At 33.7% G+C, this 16,338-nt stretch overlaps 1 protein-coding gene across 1 annotated transcript; it reads right to left on the reverse strand.

The window, feature by feature from the left end:
• Nucleotides 1–5,445: 5,445 nt before the first annotated feature.
• Nucleotides 5,446–7,817, reverse strand: LOC117688818 (eggshell protein 1). Its single transcript, XM_034467307.2, has 3 exons — nucleotides 7,764–7,817; nucleotides 6,517–7,647; nucleotides 5,446–5,557 (listed from the first exon to the last, which is right to left on the reverse strand). Exons 2-3 carry the CDS (start codon nucleotides 7,645–7,647, stop codon nucleotides 5,546–5,548), a joined length of 1,143 nt encoding a protein of 380 aa, XP_034323198.2. The 5' UTR covers nucleotides 7,764–7,817; the 3' UTR covers nucleotides 5,446–5,545.
• Nucleotides 7,818–16,338: the final 8,521 nt, after the last annotated feature.

The raw sequence follows: 16,338 nt of genomic DNA on the forward strand, positions 1-16,338 counted from the left end.
TTTCTCATCTACAGGGGAAGCAATTTCAGCATGACCATTATCGAACATCTTTTGCATAAACTCCAGGGTATGTTGCTGCTTGTTTGGATCTCGTTTTAGACCCATGTCAAATGATTTGGCTCTTTTGAGTGCTTGCTCCCTGTTGTTGGCTAAAGGAGTCAATTCGACCGGAAGGGCAAAGGGGCTGTCCACCTTCCGCTGCTGTCTTTGGCAAAATTTGATTCCATTACTTCAATGAACCTCTTGTCTTCAATGGAAAGTCCTATGGTTTCATCCGAGCTGGTTTTCTTAAAGAGCGGCTCTGATTTCGTGTTCACACTAAGAAGACTTTAAAAAGGTTCAAAGTGTGTTGAGCGCCCATTGTCTAGGATAACTGTCTTAGTAACACAAACGCTGGTGGGCGGATGTAGTTTCCCGAGACTGGTTTCTCCTATAATCACCCACCCAAGCGGAAGTTTCTGAGCATACGGAAGGCCATTATCACCAATGCGATGAGCCAAAACGTGGTGTGCATCAATAAGGTCTCTTCCAATCAGGAGTTCGATGTCTGCGTCTGGTTGGAGTTTTGGGATTTTATGGGCTATATCACGGATATGTTGGAACTGTCTGGCAACGTGTGGTGACGGAATTTTATCTCGGTTGTTTGGGATGCTGTCACATTCGATGAGTTCTGGAAGAGTGAGGCGGAATTCATAACCAATGCTTTCCACAACATAATCACTAGCAGTACGACATGATGTTCTGAACTTTCCTGAACATGAGGATAGAACATATTCCAGTGCTGGAGTGTGTTCCATAAATTTGTCAAAAAAGGAGGATGCCAAGGAACGATTGCTTTGATCATCTATTAGAGGATACAAAGTTCTTGAACAATGTGGGCAGTCTGTAGGGTACACGTTGAACAGGACGATCTTGGCACATGATCTGCTGGTGTCTGCTATAGTCCCACATACTTGAGTACAAGTGGTATTTACACTGTTGTTCATTCCCTCCCCTCCATGAGCTTCCATCGCTTTCGATCGAGTTTCATGATCGTCTTCATGTAGAGCTGATGGGTGTTTGTCACTTTTGCACACTACACATTTCACAGTCTCACGACAGTCTCTTCTGAATTGTCTCTGAGGGCCGCAGCAATAAAAACACAATTCGTTTTTCTTTAAGAATTCTTTCCGTTCGGTGATGGGCTTGGCTCTGAAGGAGCGACACATGTTCAAAGAGTGATTAGTACCATGGACTGGGCAAGAGTCAGGCATCCTGGGAGAACTGTAGTATGATGGGTGAGTCTCCATCTCGGTTTTCCTGGCTGAAACTTGCAATGGTCTTGTTGTTGGTCTGTTTCTATGATGAGCTGATTCTGACTCATTGACTTTCTCGTAGACGAAGCTAGGGTCATTTCTGACTTTGGCTGTATTGTGTATATACTTGAAAAAAAAAACAGAAAATGGCGGATAAGGTACATTGTTCGCCGATTTGTATTTAGTTGCCCCTGTTGTCCACCTCTCCTGCAAGTTGGTAGGGAGTTTGGCGACTAGTGGGTTGGCTCCAGAAGAGGAATTATAGTAAGCAAACACAGTTACATAACTTGGATATCTCATGATGGATTCAATTTCGGCCACTATGTCTGCTAAGTCAAACAGTTGTTTTTTGTCATTGTTTGATAATTTAGAAAAGATGCTATTTTCCTCTTTAATGTTTCTTCTACTATCTCTGGACACCCAAAGCGATCTTCCAGACGATTCCATATTTTCTGTAGGCACTGAAAGGGGTCTTCAGTGTTGGAGGCCCTGGTTCGTAAGGCTTGATTTGATTAGTTGGGTCCAAGCCATTTCACTAGCAGGTCGACCTCCTCTGCTGGTGATACGTTGAGTTCCGAGTTCTTGAAGCTTTACTTCCAAGCTATATACATGTCTGGTTTGGCATCATACTTGGTCATACGAGAAAGCAAGAGGTCTTTCTTTACTATGAATTTGGAGAATGTCTGTGTTCCAAGTGTTTCTATGTACATTCACTGTTGAATGTACAAATGTAGGGGCATCAACGTTCGTAGTGGTATGGCTGTTCTCATTTGTTTGTTTGGCTTGGTGACTGGTGACCTGTTGAATTTCCTGTTCAGTGACCCGTGGGCTGAGATCTACTTGCTGTAGATGTTCACAAGAATATCTCACAAACTGTTCTGTGCGTTGCTTAGTAGCTTCTTCACTAACTGACGATACTTCAGATTCATCTTCTTCTTCATCGAGTAGGTCTTGCATTGTTTTCACTCTTGTTTTAGCTTTATCCACGTCTCTCTGACTGCTCAACAACTTTAAGTTTGCATCTAAAGCAGCTCTTTTTATGATTAGTTCGGATTCCTGTTCCATATACTTGTGCCTCACTTTGGCTGCTTCCAGGTCTGTTTGTTGCTTGATGAGAATAGCACTAGTACTCGATAGACGCGATCCTGAAGACTTGCTTGACTTGGATCTTGTGGATTTGGGTTTCTGCCAAATGTAGGCCTGAATATTTTCTTCTGTAGCTTTAATTTGACCGTCCTAGGTTGGAGGGTTATTCACTTCCTCCATCTCCGATATTAAAGCTCCAATATGTTTCATTAAGGCTTTTGAATGTCTTCATTCCCTCTAGATATGATTCCAGTTGGTTCCATGTGTCCTGGTATAAAGCCGCTTGGTATTTGATGTCTGTCGTAACAGTTTCTAATAACCTTTGGTCCTTGGGAGCTTCGTTTTCTACTTCCTGTAGAAGTTTGTCAATGTCTTTTCCAATGCTTCTTAGCTTTGCAGAATATTTGTCTAAAGTTTCTTCATACTGTTCTTGTCCCTTTTCCGTAATGGATCTCACACGAGCTGATCTGTAGGTCACAGAGTTGGAGGGTAACCTCGCGTCCACGCTCTTGAAGGTCCGAGATTTTGTACTGTTGCGTAACAAGAGAACTCAGTGGGTGCAGTTCTTTATTACTTAAACATACCTCCGGAGAGGGTACAAAACTGAAACATGAACAAACATGATCTTAAAAACATGTACACAGTAATCACATGAAAACTACAGGAATGGCAACCACACTTTATCAAAACATCAGGTTATCTGTACTAATTCAACATATAGATCAAATAAATTCTTTGAATAATACTGAAATGGACGTTGGTAATTGGAAACATGGGCTTCTGTACATATATAAAAATATGGCAGTAATGGCTTTCCATAGAAATTTCACAGAATAATCTGCGAGTAAACATTAACACTTTCCAGAACGGCGGGGAATCACGTGTTCTAAATACAAACCGGACCCGACTCGAATCCGTAATACACTACAAGCTGTATCACATATTAATGTCTAAAGTGTAAATTCCCGCGCTTGCGCGGGTTATTATCTAGTATTGTCTAAACATAAATAGATCGTAAGTGTAGTTGCCTCAGTATCAATAAATGGGATGTTTTTCATCCTTCTAACTAAGCATGATTTTCGTTAGGTAAGACACGTAACACTAACGTACAAATCATTCCTGTGTTGAACAGTTCATGAATACCAGACTGAACTGATCGATGTTCGTTTTATATTCAAGATGAATATCACAACTATATGCTTGCATTGGACTTTAAGACAACAATAACTTGTATATCAATAACTTAATTTAAATTTTATATAATAAGGAACAGGAATGGTTCTGTTAATGTGTCACTTGAACACTCGAATCCGCGCGTTTGATATCACCGATTGTCTAATATAAAATTATAAATAAATGTCATATACCTAGCTGAATATTATAATATTGTGATCATTGAATTTTTTTCTGTAAACAGTCCCGAAGACACTTGGCAATAATCAAATATTCCTTTATCAATTTTTGATTTTTTATATCACTACGTTAAATCAAAAGTAGGCACGTAGCATCGTTTTAAGTGTCGTTGGTGGAATAGGGGGCAGACTTAAAACCGAAATCTCGGCACCAAGAAATTGTCAATTTTCTAATTCCTATTCCAGTGAAATTGGTATCTTTTCAATGATAAGAGCTTGATATTTAAGGCTACACGTATCTTAGTCATACAGGTAATATTTTGCTATATGTTTCTGTAAGTTGCAGTGTTCTTGTTAATCCCCTACCGGTTTTCACCGGAGGGGACTATAGCTTTTCTCTGCGTCCGTCAGTCCGTCCGTTTGTCTCTGTCTGTCCGTCCGTCTGTCTGTCCCACTTCAGTTTTCCACACTTTTTTTTCTTTATGCGTTTGAGGAATAATATGAAATTTGCTGAACAGCTTCAAAATGTCAAACTACAGATCAAGTTTACACTTTTGTAGCGTCTGGTTGACATATTTTCGAGAATATTAATTTTTTATATCCCAATTTTTTAATGTTCGGGTTCGATATTCTGCATAACAGTACATTGTTTTCACAAAGTAGCATGAAACCATATGTTAAACATATTGATTATTTTTTGCTATCAAATTAGGTAGCTTTGTTTTACTAATTATTTATTAAACAAAAATAGACAATTCCTTAAATTTAAAGTTAATCGTTCATCAAAATTGACCCCTGTGAAACCGTAACAGGTAAGGTTTATCAGTCGATGGTTCACTCTATCAGTCATGAGTCTATATGTATGTTTATATGACTGTTCAATATAACTGTAATTGCGTTTTACACATGGAATTACTCTGCATATAATTTATTTATATTACAACAAATGAATTATTTATGTGGAAATAATTTGAAGGTCATATCTAATTGTTGATACATGTGTAACTGAGTGATGTAATGTCTGCCATTGAGAAGGCAAAGTATATGACACTATGACTTTTTAAGGCGACAACCGCATTTGTTTTTCGAATTCTCGTCATTTATTTCTTAATACATTATGTGCAATGTTTTTGACATATTAAAACCCATGAAAACTATAGCACGGTCTTCATATTATAGTCTGTCCAAAGTTATTGCTTCCATCAGCTTTCGATGAGTTTTAATTAATATACACATCCCTGTGAAAGAGGTGCAGTTACAATTAATAAAGAGGAAAATATCCAAGATGTCTTCATTAACACTATTAATTTTTTACTCATAAAAGTTCACTAGAATGAGATTCATAATGGGTAACTTTACATCTTTTTACAAATCGGAACTCAATCGGAATACCTCGCACAATTTTTCATCCGGGTTATTGTACATGTATGGCTGATGCAATTCGAAACCCTGTAGACGTTCTATTTTGGGTTGGGTATTGAAATCGGAAGCAGTAATAGAGACCTTTCAAAACAGATAATCTGGATAGTTTTCATATTAGTGAATGAATGTAGTCTGAGCACAAAGGTATTTATGATCATCGAAAAATCAAGCTAGTAGCGAAAAGTGGTGAAAGCAAAAATTTGGGACAGAGTATAGATGGTATAGATAAATGCTAAATACGACAGACTACAGGTGTGATATATCTCGATTTTAAGTAGACAAAATACAGATTAAAGAAAGTCTGAGATCTTCCTTTCCATTCTTTTATTTTGTGTGTTAATCATTAATACAAAGTTTTAAGGTATAATGTAGTTTCTACACCCAGAAGCATCAATAGGTAGTCTGCAAAAAAAAGAAGATCGAATAATTGAACAATGCATGTACCGTCATTAAATATATGCAATAAGGCATTGGCACAATCATCAATTCTTGCACGAAAAATAATGCTCAGTAATATTTTTATTATTCTAATTATATAAATAATTATATAAATAATTAGAAATAATATCTTTTGGTCGAGACATAGATTATACATTCTAAAGCACATTGAAATAATTCATTGCAGTATTTTCAAGAAAACTTTTATGTGTTAATGACTGCATAGAAAGCTTATATGATATTAACAGATAAGAAAGATTTCATTGATATACCCCCCCCCCCCCCAATTAAAAAAAATAAAAATAAACCAAAAAAAAAAAAAAAAAAAGGAAAAAAAAGCCGGGCTGATCATAATATTTTGAAGCATTGAAGCATATCGATAGCAGACTATTCTGTATAAAACGATATTAGAAATTCTAGAACACAATAAATATTTTTTTAAGATCAGAAATATTTCCATTGGGAATGGAATTATAAATTTGATTTTGAAAGAACATTTATGTACTAAAAGATATCATGTGTTCCTCATTTTTTAAAAATATGACGGTCTAAAAATAAGGGGCAAGATACTTCATACATAATTCTTACATTGACAGGTTGCATATTTTGATCAGAAACTATAAACAGTTTACCGATTACAAAAACAAAGCTAAAACATTGTATAGATTAAAAAAATAATAAAGAGGAATTTCAATGATTGTACAATGTTGGAAAACATTTTTTTTTTAAATTCTTAACCCCATAAGCTTAGAATTAGACAAAAGATATCACCTTCCATTAATAAAACGGCTAGGTCCTTAACACATTGATTTTTAATTTATGAAGAAAGAAAAAAAAAAAGAAAACAGGTAACGAAAAGGAAAGGAAAGATCAGTTAGTATTTTCTAATTTTCTAGTTATGTTTTATACTTAGCTCCATTTACCTTGCCTATCTTGCTAGGGACAATGCCTCTTCCTTGTAGTCGGCCGTACACTCTGTTTCTCTGCACTTTTTTTTCATTCACACGTCCGTGCAATCCCCCATACAGATCCTTTCCAAGAACATTACCATACACTTCGCTTCCATAGTGTCCACCATAGAGACCATTCTTTCCATTTGTTCTTATTTCAATCAGACCTTTTCCGTTCAATCCCCCATACAGATCCTTTCCAAGAATATCCCCATATACTTCGCTTCCATAGGATCCACCATAGAGACCATTCTTTCCATCTAGTCTTCTTTCAATCAGACCTTTTCCGTTCAATCTCCCATACAGATCTTTTCCAAGAATTTCGCCATATACTTCGCTTCCATGGCGTCCACCATAGAGACCATTCTTTCCATTTGTTCTTATTTCAATCAGACCTTTTCCGTGCAATCCCCCATACAGATCCTTTCCATGAATATCTCCATACACTTCGCTTCCATAGTATCCACCATAGAGACCATTCTTTCCATTGGTTCTTATTTCAATCAGACCTTTTCCGTTTAATCCCCCATACAGATCCTTTCCAAGAATATCGCCATATACCTCGCTTCCATAGGATCCACCATAAAGACCATTCTTTCCATCTAGTCTTCTTTCAATCAGACCTTTTCCGTTCAATCCCCCATACAGATCCTTTCCAAGAATATCGCCATATACTTCGCTTCCATAGCGTCCACCATAGAGACCATTCTTTCCATTTGTTCTTATTTCAATCAGACCTTTTCCGTTCAATCCCCCATACAGATCCTTTCCAAGAATATCTCCATACACTTCGTTTCCATAGGATCCACCATAAAGACCATTCTTTCCATCTAGTCTTCTTTCAATCAGACCTTTTCCGTTCAATCTCCCATACAGATCTTTTCCAAGAATATCGCCATATACTTCGCTTCCATAGTGTCCACCATAGAGACCATTCTTTACATTTGTTCTTATTTCAATCAGACCTTTTCCGTTCAATCCCCCATACAGATCCTTTCCAAGAACATTGCCATACAGTTCGTTTCCATACTGACTGTTTCTTTCGTAGCCACCGTAGCCAAAGGCCACAGAAAAAAGGACCAGACAACAAATCAACTGGATCATCTAAAACAGGAGAATGGATTGATATCATTTAAACAATAAGACTATTTGAATCTTTTAGTATTACGAAAATAATTACATTTCAATAATTAAATTTAGGACGAAGCAATTTGGCCTACCTTGTTGATACACAAAAAGGTCTTAGTGAAGATTCTCTGTGCCTTAAGACTCAATGTGCAGGGGTATTTATACCAAGTATTACATAAAAGTCAACCAAAAATCATCAATAAAAATAACTGTTATAAACCGCAATGTGACACATCTCTACCAAGGACATTTGTTTACAACGAACTTTCAACATTGATAAAATGATTTATTTAAGAAGTTCAGAGTCAAAAAGACAATTTTATAGTCATTATTTGGAAAGATATGGCAGGATCAACGAGATAACGCCTTAAAATTAAAGTTCGTTAAGGTAATTGTATTATACCACATATTGTGGTCCTTGTTTGTCATTAATTGCATAAATGATTAAATGAACTGTTTTCTTCGTAGCGGTATCATTATAAATTTTCTGTTTAAGAACTATTTACCTAGAAGAAAAAGAATGCACACAAAACCATTCTTTAAACGGTTATTTTCAATATTTGTACATTTCTTGTTTTATAAAACATATGCTTTATATATATATATATATATATATATATATATATATATATATATATATATATATATATATATATATATATATATATATATATATATATATATATATATATATTCTGACTCTGACACTAAATAGAGAAAAATCAATCAAAATATTGAAATAAGTATGTTATAAAATACTATCTCATAAAGAGTTATGTTTTAGATACGGGAGTTTAATTTTAGTCGCTGCATTCATTGTAGATTAAATTTGGTTCATTCACTTTATCCCGGAAATAGTAAAACCGTCCGTATCTTTCTTTATTGAATTTTCTCCTCGTGGAACATGTAAGCTCGTTATAATTTACGCTCTTACAAATTCCCAAATATTTTATTTCAAAAGTTTTAAAAGATTTTGAATATTTTAAGTTAATATGTAAAAAATATTTAGCCATTTTAAAAATATATTATCTGATGATATGTATGTAAAATATCGGATCTTCGGGGATTAAAAGGTGTATCTCAGAGAAAAAACTGCGAATCTAAAACCCGTATGGAAGGGTACATAGAATATATCATTTTACTTTGTATATTTAAGATATATGGTGATGCATAATCTAAAAATATTTAAATTTTCAACTTTCTTTGGTCTGTGATCACATTACGAATAAATTTTGAACCATAAAACCCAATAACTTCATAAATAATGAGTAACACAAAATGGGCGTGTCTTATAGCAAAACCGAAAAACAGTATTGGCTGCGCCGCCTAGTAATACATCGCATGTGCTACATTAAAAATAGCTGTTTTAAAGTGTACAAATCGGAAATAAAATAAGGAATCGGGAATCATTCTTTGAACATTATTAGGTGATAATTTCGGTCGAAGCGTGTTCAAATCTATCATAAAGCCCTTTGGACTTTGATTTGATAACGCCCCGACCAAAATTATCACCTCATAATACTAAAAAAATAATTTCTTATTCCTTAAGGTATACGCTTACTCAGAATGAAAAATATTCCACTGATGATAATGAAAAACAATCTGTTGTGTGTTAAAGACCTATCATGGTAGTGCTGTTTTTCACTTTCAAAAAAGTAGGTCAATGACCTACTTTGTGAGATAATTGAACATTTTTTGAAAATTTAAGAAAAGTCCCTTAAAATTTAACACCATGATTGAAATTTTCTTAATTTTGAAAATAATACAAAGTGCTTAACTCTTTTAAAAATGAAATACAGTTTATGAATGGTAGTAACACTAAACAGACACAAAGCAATAAGTTTTCAATCACAATTTTTATGAATATTCCAATCCGAATTTTCTCTATCAATTTTCAAATTCCTACCCTTTTTTCAATTCAATTTTACAAAAAATTGAATGATGTTAATACTAAAACATTAAGAGCATTCAACTAGGTATATTGACCTTACTCTGCAGGCATAAAAGTTATATGAGGTCAATGATCAAAATTTTGAGAGATGGTGTCTTTTAGGTTTTCAAGCATTTTTTAATATTGGGGTAGTGTGTGCCTTTAGAATATCTAAGAAAAAGTGAGATAAAGCCAACAGAAAATATGCAAAATTATGTAAACTAACAAATAAAATGTTAACTTTGAATATTACAGAACTAACAAAAATATTTCAGTGAAAAACAAAATCTGAAAATTTTAGTCCGAGTTTCCCCTGTTTTGCTAAAAGTCCAACTTTGCTTGAGCCTAATTCCATAAAATAGTAAAAATATCGAATGGTTTGTCAACAATAATTCATTTCATAAAAACTTTTAGTGTTTAGAACAAATTTTACTCATGACATTGAACTTTATAACAATCCGAATTTGAGAACTCAAACCCTAAGTAAACAACGTCCTTAATGTATCCCACTCCTCATATGTATAAAGATTATCTTGAAACGTACATAATCGAAATCTGTAGACAAAACACACTTAAAAATACAAAGATAATGGGAGGTCAGTGTTCATCCCTCTAAATTATGACCAATTTAATTTGACCTTTTTGCGCCTAAAATGCGATTTCAGCCTGATTAAGATTTGTGGTCAATGTCATTTTATTAAGCAAATATTTTCCCTGAAATATTGTTTTTAATTACGCACAATGGTCACACTGAATTGAGGGATAACGAAAAATAAATTGTACGAAGCTGCATAAATTTTTGTATGACCTTTCTGCACTTAAAATTGACAAATTCTATAAAATTTACAATTTGATTGAAATAAAAACATTTTGAATATCAAGAATTTTATAAAATTAATCCAGTTTGCCTAGATATGTACATGTATTCAGTATCATTTTGACATAATAAATCATGGGGGTCAGTGATGTCAAATTTTAGATATAAGGCTCTTGCGAAATTTGGCTTCAAAATTTTTTGACATTTTCTATATATTTCCATGATTTTATACTAAACGTCTATCATTCTCTCAAAATTTAGTTTTGTACAAGTCACACGGTACCTACGAAACATGTCACAATCCTATCAAGTGTGAAAAATGAATAAAAAGAAAAGTATATTGAAAAAAAACTAGCTTGTTTCTGTCATTTTCTACACCTTTCGATCGAGAAAATAGTTCCCTCAAAAACGTGTTTGTTATTTGAATTCAAATGGATATTCTTTATGAACGTTGTGTAATTATGAAATGATGATCTTTCTTGGAGGTTTAAATTAATAAAATCATATTCCTTTAAAATATAAAGAACTCTGCGCAATGAAATCAAAATGTGAGGAGTTAGATACATTAAATACATTTAAAAATGTTGTCATTTGTTTCTATTTTTAGTAACATTCCTATTCTATGTTTAGCCAGATAGTTGCAGAATATAAGACGCCGGGAATTTAAATATACAGAGTTCTGTTTAATCAATACAAAAAAACTATTGCACCATAAGTTGGTTATATCATTAGCAAAAATATATTTTAAAGTTATTTTTTTACATTGGTTGTATTTATATCATAAATAGCGAAGCTATATCTCTGACTTAATTAAATGACATCTGGATTTGGGGCAATGTTAAGGTTACGTGGACTAAACATTTTGATTTAAATATAAGTAAGAAAAAGAAAAACGTATGCTTATTAAAATTTTTGCATTTTGTGAAAAATGGTAAATAAGTGCTTAAAATAATGATCTTATAAGAGAAACCAAGCTCTCTTTAGTACTTATGTTTTCTTTAAAGGGACTTAAACACGATTTTACTTAAAAATTTTCAAATTTAATTTTTCCATTTTTAATGTTTTTACTGATAAATATAGAAGTTTTTAATGCTCTGTCAAAATTTGAAAGTCAAATATCAAGTTGTAAGCAAGATACAGTGTTCATTATCTTTTTGTTTAAGAAATGGTAATGCTCTACAATAAAATTTTTGTAAACAACTATAAGACTTGAGCTTTGTTTACATAACAACCAACTCCTACCTCTGTATCTCACTTGTAACTTAACTTTGACATTCAATATTTTGATCAATCATTTAAAATGCACCAGCATACCATTTATACATAAAAGTTAAAATAAAATTTTTGATCTTAAATCATGTCCAATCCCTTTAAAGCTAAGTAATATGGGATAAATTGATGACTAATAAACACAATGTTAACATAATTTTAAACAATATTGAAAATACCGTTAAAGTAACCGGATGTTAAAAATACACTGGAAATGATGATTTCCTTTATATGTCTGGTTAGTTTTAAGTTATTCCATACTGTATGAGTACACATTTGATATACATAAGTCATGCTTTCGACATGTTCATCCGATAAAAAGCTAGGAACGTGTTTCTGATTTTTTGGCGCACTAGAGTTCAATATACTTCGCCGTGTATTATGTGACTACCAAACTGGTCAGTAGCAGTTTCATTGACAGTAGCACGCTTAAACTGAATTTGTTAAAAAGCAGAAAACTGGATTTTTTTTTTTACAAATGTGGAAAAATGAAGTCATTTGTTATCACCCGCATTAAGACGAAAAGTAAAGCCAAACAAGTCCGAGTGACTAACCAACCCCCCACAATCAGCTGACAATTTGTAAGTTGGATAAGGTTAGTCATTATGCTCCCCGCAAACGAAGTTTTTTTTTGGGGGGGGGGGGTTATATAGGAATCACCTTGACTGTCCGTCCGTCCGTCCGTCGAAATTCATGTTCGGTCGATATCTTTCTTATGAAGAAACATTGGAAGTTCTTACTTCACACAAAGATTGCTTATGACCTGAGGGTGTGTCATGACCTTGACCCAGAGTCTTTCGGGCAAAGTCAAGGTTACTGACAGAAAAAGGTTAAAATTCGTGTTCGGTCCATATCTTTTTGTTGGAGAAACTTTGGAGTTCTTAATTCACATAAAGATTGCTTTTTACCTGAGGATGTGTTATGACCTTGACCCCAAGTCAATTGAGAGAGTTCAAGGTCATTGTTTAAAAAATGTTTGATTCCTGTCTTTGTCATGTGTTGTATTAATGGAAATAAATAGGAGCTAAAATTTGACACCAAGCATGCTTGTCCCAAGCCACATAAAATTTTTTAGATTCTCATCCCTCTCTCTGAAAATGGCCTTCCTCGATTTATTTTATTTTTTTTTTATTTTTTTTTGGGGGGGGGGGGGGAATAGTTGGGAAAAAATTCGAAAAAAAAATCGAGCTTAGTATACCAATAATTCAAAATATTTATATTAAATGGTTGCTTGACATATGGATTTTCGTTTTGATTCGAGTCATGTTTGTTAACAAAAGGATGCAAATGTCCTCATGTATTACCGGTTAACTTGAAATAAAATAGAATTTAAAGAATAGAAATTGGTTTGTGTAATCATATTAGCATTAACAGTTTCAAAAAATAGAGCAGTTGTTATTCATAGAAAATGTACGTTGAAATAGATTCATCCAATATTTTCTATAATAGAAAAAATACATGAATTATGATTTATTTTCTTAGCGGGGGGTATCAATTGTAAGCTTTCTTACAGTACCTCTAGTTTTTTGTATTCCTTCAGACTATTGCATAATTGAATTAAAGTGATTTGAATACATGTACCACCATTAATCAACTTGAAGATTTTATATTATTAGTCCCCTGCCGGTTTTCATCGGAAAGGACTAAAGCTTTCCTCTGCGTTCGTCAGTCCGTCCGTCCGTCCGTCCGTCTGTCTGTCCCACTTCAGTTTTCCACACCTTTTTTCTTTATGCGTTTGAGGAATAATATAAAATTACGTCCGTCAATCTTTCTGTTTTGTCCATTTGTAAACTTTTTACATTTTCAACTTCTACTCCTAAGCACACTCTGTCAATTTCAACCAAACATGGTAGAAAGCATCATCGAGTAAAGAGGATTCAAATTTGCTTATTTTAAGGGGTGATCATTAAAAGTTATTGAAAATTTGTAGATATTTTTCAAATTCAATTGGCCAGAAAAGTTGAAACTTGTATATTAGCATCCTAAGGTAGTGTAGATTCAAGTTTGTTCAAATTACAACCCCCGGGGTAGGGTAGGGCTTTAATGGGGGGGGGGAGGGGGGAGGGTCAGGTTTGATATAGGAACATACAGATAATATCTTTAAAAATGTACGTCTTAAAAAAGTTTCTTTTCAAAAACCATTTGGCCAGATAAGCTGGAACTTGTGTTGGAGTATTTTGAAGAATGTAGATTCTTAGGTACATGTTATGAAATTTGTTCAAATCATTTGCCCCAGGAGAAGAGTAAAGCAAAATGGGTGGATCAAGTTTTACTTAAGAATATACAGAAAACCTTTTAAAATCTTTTACGCGAAAACTATTTGGCGAAAAAAACTGAAATTTGTGAATATCTAGGTAGTGTAGATTCAAATTAGTGCAAATCACGACCCTCAGGGGTATGGTGGAGCATTAATGGGGGGGGGGGAGTTTAACATACTATTTGGAATGTATAGAGAAAATGTTTTAAAATTTTCTCAAAAATTATTCAGCTGGACTTGTGTGGAAGCATCCTTAGGTAATGTAGTTTCAAGTTTGTTCAAATCATAGTCCCTAGGGTAAGGGTGTGGCCATAATGGGGGGGGGTCAAGTTTTACATAAGAATATACAGAGAAAATCTTTTAAAATCTTCTCAAATAACGTTTGGCCAGAAAATCTTAAACTTCTATGTAGGCATTGTCGTGTAGTAATTCAAGTTCGTTTATATCATGAATCAAAGGTGTGGATGGGGCAACAATAAGAGGAGGTGTCAAATTTTGCTGAAACTTGTTTGAAAGCAAAGGTTGTGCAGATTAAAGCTTGAGAAATATCTTCTCGCAAATACTCAAACAACAAAATGGGCTTGGCATTTACCATGAAAATATGTGAATAAAACACGGCAGATCTACCATGTCTGATGTATTTTTAATTGTCAAGATATTTATATTTTGATACACAGCAAAGTAAACAACAGTTTTTCACATATTACAAAATGTTTTGAATTTAAATACAGAGCAATTTGTCAGGGACCGCAATGTCCATATCTGCATCGTTGATTAAAATGCAACAAATGACACCCTGTCATACATTGCGTCAGTACCCAGCCATATAGCAAATATATTTTACCCATTGCTCAGCGGCCATTTCGGGTAAACATGCCCCAATCCCAAACGACAACAAAAGCTCTTTTTAGCATTTTGCATCAAGGCAACCCAGACCTCATAACAAATTTGTAGGATCTGGGCCTTCCCATATTAGGATCAACTAAATCAGTAATCATTTTTGTAGGCTGGGAAAAATTTTGACATCTGAACATGCCATATGGAACCGTTTTGCAAGAAATATTGATATAGAAGTTATTGAAGGACGAAAGGCAGGCCCATTTAATCTGCTTATGCATAATTTTCACATTCCGTCTTTGGAGGTCCTTCTGAGGAATCATCTAGCTAGCTATTAAGAATTTTGTAACCCACCGTAAACAAAAAAATAATGTGGAAAATCTCTAATTGTTCGAGAACAATAAGTCTACTAGTTTAAGGAAGTAATCAGTCTTATTTTTACGTAACTGATTTATACGTTCCTTTAAAAATGTGACGTTAATCGATTACAAATAAAGCAAAAAGCAACTGCTTCTTGGAATTGAATGTTGGTCCTTTTTGCAGATTTAAGACGAAAAGGGGTTGTTTTCTCATGATAGATGTGAGACGAAAATAGCCGTTTTTAACAACAATATACATATAAGACATTTCGCCAATAAACCACAAAATGCACACACCGGAACAACTGCTTACACCTTCGGTATTTCAACACATTTAAAAGGATGTCCGAAAGGTATAATTGAAGGTTTCTTGGTAAGAAATTATTGTGAAATTAATTTTAATTAAAAAAACCTACTTTCAGTTTTGGTAAACTCGCTACAGTAGAAGTTAATTTGTATCATTGCAATGAAATAGTATATTATTAAATGATTACTTAAAGAGTAAATATATATTTACTTGTAACTTATTTAGAGTATAATTATATAGAAATCAAAACTTGACAAATGTTGAACAAATAAAATAAGACTATTCCTTTCTTAAATGCGCGGTTATAATAGTTTTGATAAATAAATCTTTCGATAACGGGGTAACAAAGAACGCGGGATGACAAGTTCAAATCATGTAGGACGAGTTCATCATACGTCTGGCAGATATTTGGGATCGGACGACTTTGATTTAAAAAAAAATAACAAAAATATGCATACACTTGCATATTACATACTTTTATTATTAAACGAAAGATAGATAATATACCTTATACTTAAATTTGTGAACCATTGAAATATTTTGTAAACAGCTCTACGTCTTTTTCAATAAATGACTAAACGCTTAAAACGAGGAGTTAAATATTGAAAGGTTGGGGGTTGATCCCACTCCCATTATTTGTTTAAAAAGGCTTTCATCTAAAAGACATGTTTGGGACTCATAAAAATTAAAGTAAAATTTGGCCTAAAGAACAAAATATAGAAAAGAATTACGACGCACTACACTCACCCCTTGGTTTAAATTAATTGGTTTTATAAAGTTTTGTTTTTTTTACAGTCAGTCGAAACAAAAAGAATTAAGGCTACATACATATATATACATAATCAATTATTGTTTAGATTTTCATCCCTGTCCGCTCCTTTAAATATCCTG

Source organism: Magallana gigas, chromosome 6, assembly GCF_963853765.1.
Source record: "Magallana gigas chromosome 6, xbMagGiga1.1, whole genome shotgun sequence".
Taxonomy (NCBI): Eukaryota; Metazoa; Mollusca; class Bivalvia; order Ostreida; family Ostreidae; genus Magallana; species Magallana gigas.

Bases quoted from the DNA above. Each gene is read 5' to 3' on its own strand.
- LOC117688818 (XM_034467307.2), bottom strand. From the start codon at position 7,647: ATGATCCAGTTGATTTGTTGTCTGGTCCTTTTTTCTGTGGCCTTTGGC.